At 66.1% G+C, this 18,217-nt stretch overlaps 2 protein-coding genes across 8 annotated transcripts in view; one reads left to right on the top strand and one right to left on the bottom strand.

Moving 5' to 3' along the window:
- Positions 1 to 4,980, top strand: part of TMEM255B (transmembrane protein 255B) — a 47,214-nt gene extending 42,234 nt beyond the window's left edge. For all 6 annotated transcript variants that reach the window (XM_059378076.1, XM_059378070.1, XM_059378074.1 and 3 more), the window contains one exon: positions 2,480 to 4,980. In XM_059378076.1, the coding sequence (XP_059234059.1) occupies positions 2,480 to 2,589 (110 nt within the window). In that variant the 3' untranslated portion in view covers positions 2,590 to 4,980. The remainder of the gene's footprint in view (positions 1 to 2,479) is intronic.
- Positions 1 to 18,217, bottom strand: part of GAS6 (growth arrest specific 6) — a 31,168-nt gene that overhangs the window by 745 nt on the left and 12,206 nt on the right. The window contains exons 5-14 of one of the 2 annotated variants that reach the window (XM_059378059.1): positions 13,288 to 13,410; positions 12,533 to 12,655; positions 9,636 to 9,758; positions 8,728 to 8,849; positions 8,210 to 8,328; positions 7,723 to 7,912; positions 6,107 to 6,271; positions 4,987 to 5,155; positions 2,049 to 2,221; positions 586 to 814 (exon numbers count right to left, since the gene is read on the bottom strand). In XM_059378059.1, coding sequence (XP_059234042.1) covers positions 586 to 814; positions 2,049 to 2,221; positions 4,987 to 5,155; positions 6,107 to 6,271; positions 7,723 to 7,912; positions 8,210 to 8,328; positions 8,728 to 8,849; positions 9,636 to 9,758; positions 12,533 to 12,655; positions 13,288 to 13,410 — 1,536 coding nt within the window. The other variant, XM_059378060.1, reaches the window with a different exon arrangement.

An 18,217-nucleotide genomic window follows, 5' to 3' on the forward strand; every position in this document is an offset into this window, starting at 1 on the left:
AATGGAGTGTGTGTCTGCTGGCCAAGGCAGGCGTCCCGGACCTGCACTGAGCCCTGGGGGCCGTGGGGTCGGAGGGCTCACAACGGCAGCTGCCCCGGACCCCTTTCAGCCACTCTGCCCTGATCACTCATGGCCACTGGTCAGCTCCCCTCCCGCAGTCAGACACGAGTCCCCAGTCTGTAGGAGGCAGCTGTTCGCTGCCCCTTCCTGGGCAGCACGGAGGCTGGAGGGACTCTGGCCTCACAGGCTGAACATCGGGACCAGGGCACCCAGACCCTGGCACGGCCCCTGGTGGCCAGCCCTGCCCCACCGGCTCAGCGGAGCCTCTGCCTGAGGCACGCTCGGGGGAGCTCTTGGAGGACACAGGGACAGCAGCTTCGGGCCGAGGCCTGTCCCCGGCAGGCGTGGTCTCAGCCTCAAGCCTGGAACTGCTAGGCGGGCATGGCGGGCACGGCGGGCACTAAGGCGGCACCAGGCCAGCCCGAAGTCCAGCCTACAGGGACCGCCAGGCTCTGTGGGGGGCGAGCACCCGCACGGTCAGAGCTGCGACGTCCCACCCCGAGGGCACAGCCGCGGGAGCCCTACCTGGCAGTCCGCCCACGAAGGTGAGCACCGAGCCCTGCAGGTGCGTCGCGAGCGTGGCCAGGAGCTCCTGCAGGCGCGCCGCACTCACTTCGCTCCGGCCCTTGGTGCCATCGACCTCCAGGGTGGTCTCATCCTTGCGCACGGAGACGGCCACACGGTGCTCCTGGCCGTCACAGACCTTGATCTCCACCAGGGCCAGGGTGACGCTCTCCACGGCCAGTATGACCAGCTGCGGGGAGACGCGCACCTGAGCACGAGGGCCTCCTGCCCCGTCCCCCTGCCCCCTGAGCCCTCCGTGGGGGCAGGGCCTCCTAGGGCCGGGTCTCTGCTTCCCATGTGCACGGGGGTGAGGCTCAGTTTCCACGTGTGCAAGGTAGACAGAGAACAGTGGGGACAGCAGTGTCATCCCAGGCGCCGGGGCACTGCACTCTGCAGCCATCTCAGGGTCTATGCTGCCCACTCATCTGTGATCCGGAACACAGGACGCGGCCACTTCACGTCAAAATGCTACCAAGCCAGAACAGAGGGGCTGGCAGTGCGGAGCCAGAAAGGCCAACACCCCAGGAGACAGACGGCCACACGCACTGGGTGTTCCTGCCGGACAGAACTCACCTCTGATAACGGGGGCCAGAAACACAGGACGGACACGCAGCCCGACAGCAGGGGACGGACACACAGCAGGGGACGGACACGCAGCAGGGGACGGACACGCAGCCCGACAGCAGGGGACGGACACACAGCCCGACAGCAGGGGACGGACACACAGCAGGGGATAGACACACAGCCAGACAGCAGGAGACGGACACAGCAGGGCAGCTGGCCCAGCGCCGTTCACTCTCCGTGCCCTGGGAGGGTCGGCAGCGCCCTTCGGGAGCGCCGTTTGCCCACAGGTGCACATGGTGTGTGGACCGGTGCTCCGTGGAGGGGCGTCTGCTGCGGTCTTGGGGACCAGACCAGTCTGGGGAGCTTCGCGCAGCACTAGCAGGGGGCAGGCCAGCCGCTGTCCACACACACTCCTGGCCAGCAGGCCTGCCCACTTCGGACAGAGGCTGGTGCATACAAGCTCCTTCCTCTGCCCCTTGGCTGTCCCTGAGCAAACTGTGGGTTCCACACAGCGGGTGTTGGCTTGGCTGGCTGTGCGGGGCCGGGGGTCTGCGGGCCCCTGCCTCAGGGCTCAGCCTGAATCTCCCAGGGGCGTGGGCCAGGCGGGCACATCTGGGCGCAGGAGAAACCGGAGTGTTTGCTGGGGAGACAGTCTGACACACATGGTTCTAAACTGTCCAGCGGGACCCCCCCTTGGAACGGCTCCCAGGCCACCATCCACATAGCTCTGCCCCAGGCTGTCAGGTGACCTCGGGCCAATGGTGTCCTCAGCCACGTGGCTGTGGGACCCGTGAGGGCCGCGCCACGAGGGGACAGAGAGCTTCCCAAGGTAGGAGCGGGGACCCGCCCGGGACGGCTACCTGCTTTTTGAGCTTCTTGGTGGAGTGGTAGTCAACCAGGGCCACGGACAGGGCCACCACGTGGTCACCGCCCACCAGCGCGAGCAGCACACCTGTGTCCGTGGCAGGGCGGATCCGAGCCTTGACCTCTATCTGCCAGGTTGTGTCCGTGCCGGCGTCCGCGGGGGTCCGAGCTGCAGTGAGGGCAGCACGTCAGGAGGCGGGGCTGGCCGTGGTGAGTGGGGAGACAGCCCCTGGGAGGACCACGTCGGAGTGCCAGGGGCCTGTCCCCAGGGAGCTGATCGTGGGGGAACATGCAGGCCCCGGGGACGGCAGCCCTACCACGAGCTCCTGGCACGGCCGCCGGGCCACACGGGCCTGCCGGGACAAAGGCAGGCGTGTCCCGGGGGCCGCGGGCGCCCTTCCCAGGCACCCCTCTTCCTCTCCCGCAGGACACGCTGGAGCGCCTGGCCCCCTGCCCCGCCACGTCTCCCCGGCGCCCTTCGGGCAGCTCGACCAAGTCACACGTGGTTGGAAGCCCTCAGAACACGCCCTTCTCTGACCGCTCGGCTGCATGCCCCACTGAGCGGCTTCGTGCTTAGGCGCCTCGTCTACGCATGTGACGTGGACGTCCGAGGGACAGACACGCAGGCTTCCCCTGCAGCTCCTGCACGACAGGTCCAGAAAGCACACTGTGTGGGAATGGCTGGATGGCGGTTCTCTGGGGGTCGCGACAACACCCATTTCTTCTGGACACGTGAATCGTCTGCTGACGGTGATGCCCGAGGACTCCCTCTGCCCCACAGCCCAGGGGCTTCTGTCTCAGAGACCGTTGAGTCCTGGTGAAGAAGCCCACCGGGCCGGTGATGCCAGAGCGGGAGCCGCATCCGCGGGAGCTCAGAGGTCCTCGCGGAAGGGGGTCAGCGCCGAGGTGAGCCACGGCCTGGGTTCCTGATGGTTTCCAGTGGACCGTCAGCACCGGAATCATCTGTGGGGGCCCCCGGACCTAAGAGGGTCTGCTACAGTCCATTTCCAATAGCTGTCCAGGGACTCGAATGCACGTTGAAACTGGAAAAAGCAGCCCAAAAGCCAAAAATAAAAGCAAAAAAACCGCGGCCAGTGCGGCCTCCGTGTCTCCTGAGTTTTCCTGTGACAGGACCTTCAGCCCCGGCTGTGCTGGGTGACCCGTCAGCGGGGACGGGTCTCCCAGCTCCAGATGCTGCTGGGGGCTGACTCGGGGATGTCCCGAAGATGCTCCTCTTAGGGAACGGTGTCGTCGGAGCTCTGAGAAATGCAGCGACTTCTAAACACCCAGTGGGCTTCATGACCGAGGCAGCCCACAGACACGTTCGCGGACCGTGGAGGGTGCAGGAGGAGACAGGGCCACCGTGGCTTCTGCCCAGGCCTGTGTCCCCACACAGGAAGTGTGGATGCTGTTGGAAGGAAAGGTCAGGAAGTATTTTTTACGATGAGACTTTATAGGAAACATCATGATGACGTTTGGACTTTCCTGTGTAACCGTGAAGACTGCAGGAGTAACACATGTGTCACACCGGTGGTGCTCCTCCGAGAAATCCCTCTTGTGGCACAGGAGCGCTTTGACAGTTAAAGCAAAGACAGAAGGGGCGGTGATCCCAGGGCTTGAGAAGACAGCCGCCGCACAAGGAAGGAGGAGCGGACCCCGCGTCCCCCGCGTGGGGGGCCCATGTGGGCTGGAGGGGATACGTGGCTGTGGGGCCCGTGGCGGGGGGTGTGGCCCCAGCCCTCAAGGCCGACGAGCCCAAGGAGAGGGAGTGTGGGTGCTTAACCAGCCCGCCATCTGGAAGAGAGGGGCTGCGAGCGTCACCTGGAGACAGACCGAGCCAGAGACGGTCCTGGGGGGCCGCGGCAGCCCCCCCGGGCCCACCTGCAGCGGGGTGCCGGCCAGAGGAGGGGGCAGGGAAGCCCCCGGAAGCCAGCACACAGGCAGGCGCCTGGGCCTGCACAGCCCTCCGAGACCCTGCAAGGCCGTGTGCCTGGGCGCTCGGCTGGGCCAGGTACCGGCCCGCCCCGGACTGCAGGCAGAGTGGCCAGTATGGGCTCCGGGGCAAGGGAGCATGAGGGAAACCGGTGGAGCCCAGAGTCGAACAACAGAACCACTGAGCCATCACCATGACCCGCGCCGCTCACGTCGGCATCCCAGAGCGGTGCTCCCACAACCCGGCAGTTTCGGACGTGAATGCGTGTCACGTGAAGGGTGTCTCAGTGACCGCTGCTTGACCAGCGTATCAGGGCTCTTTGTTTTCACTGTGAAGTGAATTTGATAATAAGAAAGAGACGTGTGCTCTGTGTGAAGGGAGGGCGGGCCCTGTGCTCCAGGGTCGGGAGGCCGCCCCCTGCACCCTGTGACTCCCCTCGCTACACGGAGGGTCGGACATCTGCCGCGCGTGGACGTCACGGGAGCTTCGGGAAGGGCTGGTCCCGCAGGCCTGGCTTCTTCCTCCTGCGCGGCCGTCAGCCCTGCTGTGGCCGGACCCAGCTCTGTGGAGAGCCCTGCGCCCCGGCCATGCGGCCGGCCACACCCCGTCCTGCTCCTCTGGGTCTTCTCTTCCTGCCAACCGTGAGCTCTGGAGTCCCGGAGCCGGCCACCCGCCCTCTCTGGACGCCGCCCCGCTCCACACCTCGCCAGGCTCCGGGAAAGCAGCATCACGCTGGTTCTCCGCGGCTGCTCCGCCGACCGCTCGTCCTGTCCGAGGACGTCCCGCAGGTGTCCCTGCAAACCCTCCCCGTAGCTCCCGCTCCCCTCCCCCACCGTCCCGGCGCAGGCACGGTGGACATTTCCTTGCTGGCTCACCCCGCGCGGCGGGCCCAGGGCTGTGGGGTCCTCAGCTTATCCCGGACACCGCCGTCCGAGGAAGCGGCTTCCTGCTCTGTCCACAAGTGCGGCCACGGCCGTGCCCACGCCGGGGCCGAGACTCACCGAAGTCCAGGCTGTAGAAGGCAAACCCGGTCCCAGGGTAGAAGGATCCTCGCGTGGTGGCAGAGAAGCACTGCATCTTGGGGCTGGCCTTCACCGTCTCCTGGATGGTGGTGTCTTCACCGTTGAGCCAGTTCCAGCTCCTCACGCAGCCGTCCAGACGGGGGTTTATCTGGGAAGACAGAGAAACCCCAGTGGCTTCTGGGGACCACACGGCCACATCATGGGCTCCCACACAGCACGGCGGGAGGCTCCATGGCTGCTGCCACGCTGGTCAGAGGAAGGGACGTGTGGCTCAGGTGGTGGAAATCTCCTGGGAAAGGGACAAGTCGTGGAGGCTGTTTCCCAAAAGGGCTCCTCAGGGACAGAACGCGTGCTCACAGGGTCCCCAGTGGCCACACTGGGTCTGCCCACTCACGCCCAGAGCGGGAAGTGGACCGTACACCGGAAGGACATAGGCAAAGGCGCACATGGTGCCTGGGACCCCCCGAAATGTGAGTCTGGGGGCGGGCGGCAGACCCCAGCACCATGCCCTGCTCTGCAGCAAACCAGGTCTCCCCTGCCTGGATTTATAAAATGGGGAGGTGTGAACAGCCCCTGTGGGACCCATGGGGTCTGATGCCTCAGGTCATCTGCACGACACCATCCTCCACCCCTGCAGGAGGACTGGGCCAGCACCTCCCGCCATGGGGACCTCCACATGCCCAGGACCCTCTTCTCCCACTCGTGTGGGAGTCCCGCAGGTGCAGGGCTCGGCCTGGCCATCCCACGCGGGATGACGGAGGGCAGGGCCGAGGCCACGCGGGGCTTCGAGGGACGGCGAGTACTGACCTCCCCGTTAGTCTTTCTCCCCTGTGGCCTTCCCGGCAGGGTTAACAACCCAAATGTTCTTGGGAATGGTCCAAAAAACTCGACTGTTCCTTTTGTTAAAGAATAATTTCATTGTGTTTTATCTCCACTGCAAAACAGGCACTTTTGTTATCGCTTCCGATGAAAACCCAAGCGAGTCTCCCAGGGAGATGGTGTGTTGGGGAAATGGCCACCGACCCGCGGCGAGTGCTCAGCACGGCGGCTGGCGGCCAGGCCTGTCCCCTGCAGGAGCCCGGGCTCCGAAGGTACTCACAGGCTGTACCAGGTCTCTCTCCTTGAAGGGAATGCCTCCCACGGTCAGGTTCAAGTGGTACAGCCCCCTGTCCAGCTGAAACAGATCCCCGGCCACCGCGATCTTCATGACCGCATCTTTGTTCACCTTGACGACCAGATTCCGATCCAGCTCCTCCACAGAGATCTGGAGGCGACCAGTGCCGTGAGGGGGAGGCCTTTCCGAAAGGACCCCGTCGCCCCCGCGGGCCAAGCCACCCCCGACCGCGGGGGACGTTCGTGCCCTACACACCTCGCGGTCCCCCTCTGTGACAACCTCCCTCCAGGCTCTGACGGTCCCCCCCGCACGGGCTTCTCCCTTCATTCTGCCTCCTCCAAATGGGGCCACTTGGGGCCACGACTCTGGCCCCATCCTGGAGCTTCTCTGAGCCGCCAGGAGCTGCGTCCAGGGGCCGGGAATCCCACGGACGTCACCACCTCCCACTGCGTGCTCCACTTCCCCAGGCATAGCCGCGCCCTCCTGCCTTGGAGGTCACCAGGTGCCTGGCACAGACGGGACGCTGCATGCACGGACTCCGGAGGTCTGCGCTCTTCCCTCCTCTCCACGCAGGAGAATTAAAAAACCCATCTCTCTGCCCTCTGTGCGTCCTGCTAGCCCTCCGGAAGGCCATCGGTTTCCCTTCCGGTTCACGTGGGAAACATGGAGGTGCTCGGGTCAGAGTGTGGACAGGAGCAAGAGAAGGAGGGGTCAGGAGGGGGAGGACAGAGGGGCTGCTTCTGGGCTGACCCTGCCTTGGGCCACCAGTTCATGCCTTGGGTGGGCAGCTGTGCGGACGCAGGTCCTGGGTCCCCGGGTTCCTCACCTGGACACTGCCCCCCGCCCCGCCCGGGACCCCTCCTGCTTCGGGTGCAGAGCGCCTGCCCCGGACCGTGAGCACAGCCACTCTGGGAATATTCGTGCTTTAGGGGCTGAGGAAAGCAGCGGGCCTGAGTTCACAGGAGGGAGATTAGCAAACGTCCATGCTGTTTTCATTCCGAGTTTCCCATCTCTGAACTTCCAGAAGGAGAAAGAATGCTTTTCTCTCTCAAGTGCTTACTTCTGAAAGCCCACTTCCTACCAGGGGCCCCTGAGCTTCTGGAAGGTTCCTGTGTGCCCCAAGCTGCCGTATTCTGGGCACTGGGGTACAGGTCTCATCAGGACCGATAGGTCAGGCTCTGGGTGACTAGGGCGTTCTCCCAAAGGAGACGCCCACATGGGAACACGTCTGTGGGAATGGCGCCAGCCCCAGGAGCCAGGTCCCGGGATGGTGCGGACACACGGAGTCGGGAGCCTGGCCCAGACCTCAGCCCAGGGGCCCCAGCCCCATCATGGACATTCTGAACTGGACAGTTTCTGCGGCAGGCCATCCTATGTGCTCCAGGGTGACCAGCAGCCCCCACAGCTCCAGGCAGCTGTGACCAACAACCGTTTCGGGACAGACCGCAGCCCTCGCCCCATCAACTGTGAATGTCCCAGAGCAGGGCCTCGTGTGGTGGCCACTCACAGCTGCGTGTGCAAACGCACGGGGAAATGCCAGGACCCCCCGCCCAGGAGTCCCCAACCCTGACGGCCTGGGGGTCAGTGCGGGCCACGCTCACCGTCTGCCACATGCCGTGGTTGATGACAGGCCCACTGCTGGTGACGCGGCCGACACCATGGTAGCGGAGCTGCAGCTCCAGCCGGCCGGCCCGCAGGCCCAGCACGATCCAGGCGCTGTCCTGACGGCCTCCAGCGAAGAAAAGGACGCCTTCAGGGTCAAAGGTCCTGAAGTCGAATTCGGCGACCAGCCTAAGTGCCAGCACGAGAAACAAACAGGTGATACACAGGCAGGTGGCTCGCGGCCTCCCACCCCAGGGTACCCAGGACAGCAGGTGCACGGACAGCCTGGGACTCTGTCCTGGATGCCGGAGGCAGCACCCTGCGGAGGCCCAGAGCCAGAGCCCGGCTGCCGTCGCTGGGCAGGGACGGGGCCGGCCGCCGGGCCGGTGGGGGACTACCCGGTGCAGGGCCGGGCATCTGTAATCCCGGGGAGCTTCAGGCTGGCCCTTGGGCCCCTGTGCACCTGCCTTCGCTCCCGGCCCTTACCTGGTGGGCTGTAGCCTTTTGAAGCGCAGCCTGATCACGGGCGTCCCACTGAACATGCGGCCCAGGTACAAAGACTTCACGCTTTTGGCCACATTGAAAGGCACGCAGGGCAAAATATCCTGTGGAAAGGGAGCGAGGGCTGTCAGGCAGGGCATACCTGGGTGTAGCCCCCTCGGCACACAGGGTCAGGATGCAGAGTGGCCTCCCTCCCCGCTCGCCTGCCAGGCTCTGACCGAAACCCTAGGCTGTTACAGCTCGGAGACCACAGTAGTGTGCCAAGCCGGGGTCGGGCCGGCCAGTCGGGAGGCTTGGACCCCACACGTGTCCCGGAGCCTGAGCCAGCCGACAGGGAGGGCAGCACGTTCTGCGGGCGCAGGCCACCCGCTCCGCCATGGGTGCGGAGCTGCCCTTGAGATGTCGCGCAGGGGACACACGCCTCCTGTCCTGCATTCCCACCAGCCCCGGGGACACTGGGCCCTCTCGCAGCCCCGAGAGGGACCGCTGCTCTGTGCTCACACCTCACAGGTGTTCATGTCCGGGGACAGCTTGAGGCCTCCGCGTCCGTCACAGTGGCAGGTGTAGCCCCCCGGGGAGTTGACGCAGGCCTGCTCACAGCGGCCCTCGGCACACTCGTCCACATCTGTTGCCACGGGGGAGACGGCAAAGTTCAGCATCTCTCCGAGCACAGTTGCTCACCGTGAGAATGAGCTCCAGAGCATGTGACCAGGAGGCACCCAGCCCAGGCCGCACCCCATGCTCCGTGCTCTCTGCAGGGCCGGTCAGCGGTCTCTCCCTCAACTCCTTCTTGGGTTAGAGGAGGTGGTGGGAGTAGCCACTAGGTCAGGGCACAAAGCCCGTCTATGAGGGTCTGAAGGGTCTGCAGCCATTGGCAGGTGTCCCTGGGGCTGCTTCGGGGACCCAAGAGACACCCCCTGGGGGTACGGAGGAGGGCATGGAGGGTGTGCAGGCGGGGGCCACCCGGCTTCCCGGAGAAGTGCGGGGCAGGAAGGCTGAGAAGAAAACCCGCCCTCTGTGCCCCCCGACACAGGGCGTGCTCGTCACCTGCCCCCACGCACAGCAGGTTGACCTGAAGACGGGCTAGAGGTCCCTGTGCCTGTGGCATGGAGGGCCCCCCAAACCTCTATCTACTGTGTCCTCGGCAGTTGGGGGAAGTGGCCCTGCTGCGTGAAGAGACACTTGGCATGCGCGAGCGCGGTACGCACACACACGAACGGACACGCGCTCCTGAATGTGCCCACGGCTGTGTGCACGTGCATCACCCACGTGTGTGGCGCATGCACGGATGTTCACACGAACACGTGTGTTCACAAGGGTGTGTGCTTGTTACCCACGCGTGCCGTGTGCGCAGCTGTGGGTGCCGCTCATGGTGCGCGTGCTGGGGACAGTGGGCAGCGGGGGCGGGTACCTCGGCAGGCCTTGTCCGAGGAGCTGAACACGTAACCCTCGTCGCACACGCAGGAGTAGGAGCCCGGCAGGTTCTCGCAGTGGGCCTCCCCGCAGGCGCCCCCCTCCGCACACTCATCCACGTCTGTGAGGAAGAGCAAAGCCCTTGACTAGGGCCGCGTCGCCGGTCGCCAGCCCGTGGTCGGTCACGGAGCAGCAGCAGCCCGAGCCACTGCTCTGGGCGGCGCTGAGCGTGGCTCCCGGGCTGCCGCCCCCCCCCCCCCCGCCTTGCTCCTCAGCCCCAGGTTCAGGCGTGGGGGCAGGCGCGTTTCCGACTGGGGTCCCAGGTGACAGGGGTGATCTCTGAGCCCTGGACAGAGCCATGTATGTCCAAGGGTGAGCACGGGTGCACAGGAAGGTGGAGGAGGACCCCTGGGAGCCTTCCAGATGGAGGTGCCCCGTGCCGATGGCTGCCCGGGCTCCGCTTGCACCGCACTCACACCCCGGTCTCCCTGAGGACAATCAGACGCTACAAGGGTCCACTGTCGAGGCTCTTCCTGAGGTGCCAAGCACCCTCTCCCCTCGGCGAGCGGGCAGCCCAACCTCTGCGGTTACGACCTCATCTCCTCCAGGGACAGAAGGGGCGTCTGGCACGTGCACTGATGATGTCCAACACCAGGGGCTCCTCACGGGGCCTCACAACTGCCCCCAACTTGTGATGACGGCAGCACACAGGCCCGCGAACACGGAAACCATAAGGCGCCCCTCATGACCGTGGGAAAAAGCCAGGGTACCACACGCGTCCTCCAGAGGCAGTGTGAATGCCATGGGGTTCACGGGTCCGTCGGCCTCTGCGTGAGTGCTTCCGACCCCACAGTCCAGCCCGTGAGCCTGCCCCAAGTCCAGGAGCTCAGGAACTTTACTCCCCTTGGCAGTGGGGTGCTGGAGGGCCCAGGACAGCACTGGCCACACCGTGGGGACACCGCCCTTCTGGGCAGGTGGACACAGGCCGCCCCACACAAAGGATGCCTCATTGGGGCAAAGCTTTTTTTTTTTGGTGCAAAGCTGTCTCAGCACAGCCTCCGGGGCACAGCCATGACAGCAGGCTGCCCACAGCTCATCGAAGTCCCGTGGCACTCGCGACGGCCGAGGGACAGCATGGCCAGGGCCCGAGAACCCGCGTCTCCCCAGATCTGGGGCCCCGTGAGAGGGCCCGCGGCATCACCGGGGAGGGCCGCCTGTCCTTGCCTGTTTCTGGCACATCAGGGCGTCTCAGGCCAGGCCCCCACAGGGAACGCGGCCCCAGGCCATCTTGCCTTCTCTCACACCAGCCACGGCCGCAGAGCCACGGGGGTGGGGCTGGGGGTCCGTATAGCCAAGCGCCGTCTGAGGGTCTGTGACCCCAGCCAGCACCTCACCAACTGGAAAAGCAGCTCTCCGGCTGCTCGTCACAGAGCACGGAGACGGGATGGCCCACGCTGCAGCGGGCTGTGGTGCCGGCCACGGGGCCCAGGGAGTCCACACCCAATCCTACTGGCTACACTGTGGCCACGAGGCCCTGTCCCCCACACCCTGGGGCCCTCATCGGCTCTCCTCCTAGGAGAGGGCCCACCCGGCCCACCTTTCTGCCATGTGGTGTTGAGCTCCCCCTGCAGCCACGCAGAGATGACGGAGGCCCGGATGCTGGGGTGCAGGGGTGCGGCATGACCCACTCCCTCCTTCCCAGCATCTCAACGGACAGAAAGGCCGGTCGGTCTCTTCCGTACCATAGTGACAGACCTCGTGCCCCACAGCCTCCCTCGGCTGGGTCAGGGGTCCCCAGAGAAAGAGCGGACAGTTAAGAGAGAGGGTGTGTGTGCGCGGGTACAGGCAGGTACAGCCCGACTCCCGGCAGCGCAGGAGGGGCACCGCCCATCGCGCTCACGGGGTGTCAGCCATGCTACGGGAGTAGCGGCCCATGGCCCCCCGAAGCCGTGGGTGATAGCCCTGCCCCGTCGTCCGGCACACGGTGCTGGGGGCAAGGGCAGCGGGACACAGGGAGCCCTCTGGCTGTCTCACGCCCCACGACTCGGTGAGTGGGCGGGAGGTGGGCTCCCGTCACTCGGCTCGCAGGGAGCCTAAGCAGACCTTCCTGCGCGGCCCCGAGGCCTTTCCCGGCAGCCACAGGCACCCACACCAAGGGCTGAGAGAACAGTGGGGGGCGGTCCTGGTGCGGCTACGCGCTCTGCTCAGCGCTCGCACCCGACGTGGGGTGCCCTCGGCTGCTCTCAACACGTCCTTTCCTCAGGCAGCGGCTGTGCAGGGTCTGGGAAAGGGACCCCTTGTTCTGTCCAACTCAGAGGTTCACCTGGGGCTCCGGCCACTGCGCGCCCTTGCTCCCGAGGCTGCTTCTCCCTCAGCACCTCTGTCCCATCCCCCGGCAGGTGGGCAGCTCGTCCTCTGGGACCGGGCTGGCCACAGCCTGCAGACTTTCTGGGGAGGTCAGGGCGTGGGGCCCCGGGGAAGTGCTCGGGGTGGGCGTCAGAGGCCTCGTCTGCTCCTGGCCCAGCCCCACTGTCCAAGCCCCGTCCTGGGCTGTGGTCACACAGATGCGTGGAGCTGCCCGCCCCTCCGGGGCGGCGGGGGAGGTCCCCTCAGCGGAGCTGGCCGGTCCACAGATCCCGGTGAATCATCCTGGGCCGGGGGCTGGGGCAGCTCCCCGCGGCCGCTGACATGCCCGGACATGTGCTCGGCTCGGCGTCCCTCCGCCCTCTTCCCGCCCCCCCCCCCCCCCCCCCAGAGCCTCTGCAGAGGAACAGCCACTGCCGACCTCAGCAATCTGGCCATCGGGCTGGGCCGACTCTGGCAGCTGCACAAACACCGGGGGGAGGAGCCGAGGGGAGAGTGCGGAGCAGGGAAGGGCCGCGGCACAGGCCTTACCGTGGCAGGTCCTGCCGTCGGGGGCGAGCGCGTAGCCGCTGTAGCAGGCGCAGTAGAAGCTGCCCGGCTTGTTGGAGCAGATCTGGCCGCAGCCCCCGTTCTGCTGGCTGCACTCGTTGACATCTGGGCACAGGACACAGAGACCCTGGGGAGTGCACGGAGCCGACACAGGACCCCCCGCAAGTGCATGGGGGCGAAGGGCAGACCTCAAGGCACTGCGGGCGGTGACGGTCCGTGGTGCCAGCTCCGTGGCTGCCAGCGCACCCGGGAGGAGGCTGAGGGCTGACGGGGGCAGACCTGGGCAGGCGCAGCCAGGCCAAGCCCCACACGCGCAGCCCCCCTGCCCTGGAGTGGCTTGGCACCACGGAGAAGGGGCTGCCCGAGGTAACTGGGGCCTGGGGCATTTTTCCTGACCCCCCCCACCCTCCCACTGCAGACACGGAGGCTGGCCCTGAAACTCTGCCGTCCCCACAGGCCGAGCCCCAGGGGTGGCCCTACACTGGCTCCTTCCTTCCAGTCCTGCAAGAGCCAGGCCACTGGCACCCGAGGGCTCCCCCAAACGGCCAGCACCCCGTGCTCAGGCGCAGGGCCTGGAGGGGCCCAGGGGCCTGCCTGCCCCCCCCCCACCTGAGCGGTCAGGTCGCCGGACAGTCCCTGTATCCCCCGGGGTTGGGTGGGCTGGAAGAGGGATGGGCCATAGCCACTGCCCCAGGAGCACCCCCTGCCCGCGCCCCGCAGCAGCAGGGCCCCCTCACCTCTGTCACAGAGCCGCCCGCCCCAGCCAGCCCGGCACTGGCAGTAGAAGTTGCCCATGAGGTCCTGGCAGGCCTGGGTCCCCTCCTTGTCACAGGGGTTCGGAGAGCACTGGTCAGGCAGGTCTGTGCCGAAAGAAGGGAAGAGGGTCAGCCGGGAGGGAGCAGTTCGGGGTGCGCACGAGGGGGCCGGCCCAGGCCGGCAGCGCGGACGGCAGCTCCAGGTGGGAGGGCCGTCATGAACAGTCTGGCCAGACCCTCCTCTGGGGCCGGGAAACCCAGGCCGGCTCGGACGGAGTGGCCTCCTGCCCACCGGGCCTGAGGCAGCTGAGGAGGGAGGGGCCTGGCCGCTCAGGGAGTGGGCCCAGACCCCTGGCTGGCCCGAGGGGTTGCACGAGGTACACGCCCCCACCCTCCGGGCCGGGCGCCCTGTCCCCTCAAACCCGACCACCGACCTTCGCCAATACCTCCCCGCTGCAGGGACACCGCCACACCATCACTGCGTGGGGGGCTGCTGGCCCTTCCAGGGAGGGGCACCTGCCCGCTGGCTGGGACCTCCTTGCTCGGCGGGGGCGGGGAGACAGTCTACCCGGCCCAGAGTGTTGATCACCAGGCAATTTCCAGCTGCTTTAGGGACGATGGTGGACACCGTCCCAGGGAGCCTTCCCGGGGGACGGGAAGAGCTGCTCGTGGGCCGCCGAGGCTCCTGATCCTAGGGACGGTCCCTGACTGCAGAGCCTGACCACGGGCAGCAGCGAGCTCCAGGGTGCCGGCAGGAGAGCAGAGCTCCGAGAGCCCTCTCAGGCTACAGCTGTAGCAGGAAGGGACGCCTCTGTCCTGGAGCCGCTCCGGCAGAGAACCCAGGCAGGCTGGCAGGGTGGGCACTGGAGCCACAGGTCGTCGGGAGAGGGCAGGCCCTGGCTCTCCGGGGCTCACCCCCCAGGGCTCCGGGGAACCTCAGAGAGGAGTGGATGCCTGACGCCAGCAGACGGTCCTCTGCCTCGTCCACCGTGCCCGACACGTGGCAGAACCGCGGCTCCGATCAGCCGGCCAGCTGTCCCTCCAGCCCTTGTGTGGATGTGCTCGTGCCTCTGTTGCTTGACAAGCCGTGGCGGCCTCTTTGCAAGGCCCGTGCGGACCGTGAACAGCTCCTGGGGGCTCCGCAGGCGCCGGTTCCGTCCTGGGCTCCAGCAGACACATGCCTCTCCAGACCCTGGGCGGCATGGGGCCGTGGCTGGGGTCCGAGCCGAGGGCCAGCACGAAGGGTAAGGCGGCACCGAGGGCCCAGGGCCGCCTCGCAATCCCCGAGGCAGGTGCTCTTCAGTGGCAGTGACAATCGTGGCCGATCCGGCTGCTCTGGGTCATCGTCACCCGAGGGCGACGAGGACGTTTCCCAGCAGCGTGGTGGATTGGGGGCTCCCAGGCTGCCTGGCTGAGGTCCGTCCCCAGACTCGGCGAGGGCCCACCTGCGGAGGGCAGGTGATGCCTGGCCTGCCACCCAGGGCCTGGCCTGGACCAGCCACAGGAGAGTCTCACCCTGTGTCCCCTTCTCCAGGGCCGCGTGTCCTTGGGCCCCTCGTCTGGCACAATTGCTCCCGTTGTATTTACGAAGTGACGGGCCCGTCGGGTTCCCAGGTGACCCAGGATGTGACAGCAGCCGGCTTTTCTCTCAGCCCGAACCTACAGGGCCACCGAGAGCCCAGCGCTCAGGCCTGTGTCCATCCCGCTGGCCAGGCAGGCACACGCCACCGACTCATCTCTTCTCTCTTAAAATGACCGACGTTGCCAGGCAAGTGCCAGTTTGGGCTCCACACTGCGGCCCCAGGGCTTGCTCCCGGCCCGTGGCCGCAAATCCCCAGCTGAGCCGGGTCTCCGCCTCACTGGCCCTGCCGCCCCCCGGGGCTCATGCGGGCTCTACTCCGCCGGGCTATGACCCTTGGCCCCAAGGGGCTCTGGGACACCAAGGGTCCCGATGTCAGGGACCTGCATGACGGCCTGCGTTTGAAGAACCAGACCATGTCCGTCCACGGCTTCTCCTGCGGCTGGGGCTGAGCAAACACAGTGTCCCCGAGGGCTGTGTGACACCCACATGGTTGCTCTTGGCAGGGCGAGGGAAATGCCTTCTGCCCGTAAGCGTGGAGGAATTGGGTGCAGGAATGAGGAAACCGGCTCTGGGAACCACGCGTCCCCCAGCTGCCGGGGGCCAGCGGGTCAGCCCTGTGGTCTCCCATGCCGCCGGACTGGCTGTCCGCAGTGCACCCGGGTGCAGAAGGGCCGGGGAGGGTCAGGTCCACACCACAGATGAGGGGCCCTGAGGGCAGGAGGGGTCGTGGGGGGGCGGGGGCAGCCGCCGACTCACAGCAGGAGCCCAGGGGGCCCCCAGGGAAGGGCCTGCGTCTCCACTGGCCGTATTTGGTTCAAAAGCTGGTTGTTTCAGAAGCGCAAAACCGTGCATTCGGCATAAGGGCTGGTTAACTCTAGAATCTGCCTCGAACGCCCAACCCTCTCAGTAACCTCAGATCCCCGCGTTCAGGGGCCGCGACCAGCTCCCGCGGGCGACACTCCCATGGGCTCCCGCAGAACACCCAGCCCAGAATAATCCACTGTGGCTGGACCCCGTGTCCTGCCCGGGCTTCACTTCTGGCACCAGAGGAGGGGGGACGAGCTGCATTGGGGTATCTGGCCCTCGGCAGGGGCCCCGCAAACTCCGACAGAAAGAGCTGACACCCTCGGCGGGTACGGATGAGAACAGACCTCTGTAGCCGAGGGCACCCGCTCCCTGCCCGGAGGACATGGGGCTCCCCTCATCCTGAGGCGGCCGTGCTGCCCGTCGCGGGCCCGTGGACCCCACAGGGAGCCTCTCTCAGCGGCTGCTGATCCCCAGCCTCGAAGTCCGAGGGTGACAACCCGTTCTAACCTGGATGACAGGCTCCAGGTGGCGCCCAGGGGGCCACGGGGATGGGGCCAGCGCCCTGAGGTCTGCCAGCGAAGGTGAGACGGTAACAGGAAGAGAGCCCCGGGCCTGGAGCCCAGCGGGGTGAGCACCAAGAGGCTGTGGCGTCGATCTGACTGTAACCGACAGTAAGCACTCAGCTGCGCCGCGCTGTCTTGTGGCCCCCAAATCAGAGGGTTTTCAGGACAGAAGTGATGAAAACAGCGTGACGTTGCCAGCGCTGTCCTGCGTGCACTGAGGCCGGGGGTCTGGCTCCGGGGGTAGGGGGTGGGCAGGGTGTGCATCCTTCCTGAGCCATGGGCCTCGGGCCCTGGGCCCCCGTGAGGGTGGCGCTGCATGGGAGGGGGCCTCAGGCTCCGGAGAACTGACCGGCACAGACAGCAGTGCGAGAGCATGTGCCTGCCCCCCGAGCAGACAGCTCGAACTCATTCAGAGCCAGTCCTCGCTGGTCACACAATCAGAACCCCTCTAAGGCCACACGATCTGTCTCGTGGCACAATGTGGGCCAGACCGCTACAGCCTCCCTCGGAGCCAGACCTCGATGGTTCTGCAGGAGCGCCGTTACAACAGGGGCTGCCGTCCGGAGCGGGCGCTGTCCGGAGGCGTGAAGCACCACGGAGCTTTGTATGACCTTTGGAAAGCACAACCCAAACCCAGCAGCTAGAACAGTCTAATCGACGAGGTCACATGATGTGAAAGAAGAAACTGGTTTAGCAAACTGACATCCTTAAAAAAATTGCTAAAAACAAAAAACCGAAATGATACGAACCTAAACTGCTACGACCCCACCCCCTAATGTCTGCCTCAGGCCCCAGTGAGGTCACCAGGCCCCTGGAGAGAACAAGGTCACAAGCCGACCCCAGGGAGGCCGAGGGAGGGGCCTGCTCCGGTTTGCCCACGAAGCACGGGCACAGGTTCTGGCACCCTGAGTCAAGAGGTGCTTCTAACCCAAATCAGAGAGGCCGGTCTGCTCTGTACCTGTGTGGGGCTGCCCTGGGTCAGAGCGGAGCAGGGGCCTGAATGGCGGCACCACTTTCCCCTCCTCTTCCTGCGTTAAATCGATCATTTCCTCTGCTCGTCTGAGCCGGGACTCGGGCCTGTGACCGGCGGGTGGATGGGTGGGTGTCCGGACTCAGGGGGGCGCGTCCAGCCAGGCCAGCTGGGCCCCATGAGCAGGACCGGGTGCTCCTGACTTCTGGGCAACCCCAGAGGGGGCAGGTCCCACGTGAAATGCAGGAAGGGCCACCCCGCGGCGGGACCGTGTACTCGGAGCCTGCCTGTGACAGGGGCAGAGCACGCGGACACCTGGCTTGGGGCCGCGGGCAGCTCGCAGCTCAGACCCCAGCCAGACGCGACAGACAGCGGCAGAGTCCGCTCTCCTGCGGGACACGTGACGAGACGTTACTAGCAGCACGAAAGATGCGTGAGGAGCTGAGGGAGAACTGTGCTACTTTTAGGACAGACGGCGAATCCAGAACTCCTGCAAACCGAGAGAAACTGGCGGAGCCAGACACGGGTCCCTTGCGGGGAAAGAACACAAGGTTCTAAGCATGTGACTGTCCGCCTCACTCGCTAGTGAGAAGAACAAGCAGAAAGGCCAGCTGCACGCCTCACCTTTGACACTGAAGGAGACCAAAACGCAGAAACACGCACAGGCCCGGCACCATGGGGGCGAGGTGGTCACCCGGCCGGTGACCGGTCTGCATGGACGTGAGGGGCGGTGCAGGCCAGGGCCCGTCCCGCAGACACCCTCCACCGTGTGAGATTTGTTTGTGAAAATAAGAAACCAGGAGGAGCCTGGGAGGCGCACGCCGGCTCCTGCGGATGCGCCGGGAACCGGCAGGCGCTCTGAACGCAGGGACGTCCTGCTCGGGGGGCGGCAGAGTGGGGTCGGAGCTCGTCTGCGGTTAGCCAGTGTTTGTGCAAAACCAAGAGACTGTGCGTGTGAGGTGACAGGTCTAGGACTATTCCGGGAGCCCG

This window comes from Mustela nigripes, chromosome 15, assembly GCF_022355385.1.
Source record: "Mustela nigripes isolate SB6536 chromosome 15, MUSNIG.SB6536, whole genome shotgun sequence".
Lineage (NCBI taxonomy): Eukaryota > Metazoa > Chordata > Mammalia > Carnivora > Mustelidae > Mustela > Mustela nigripes.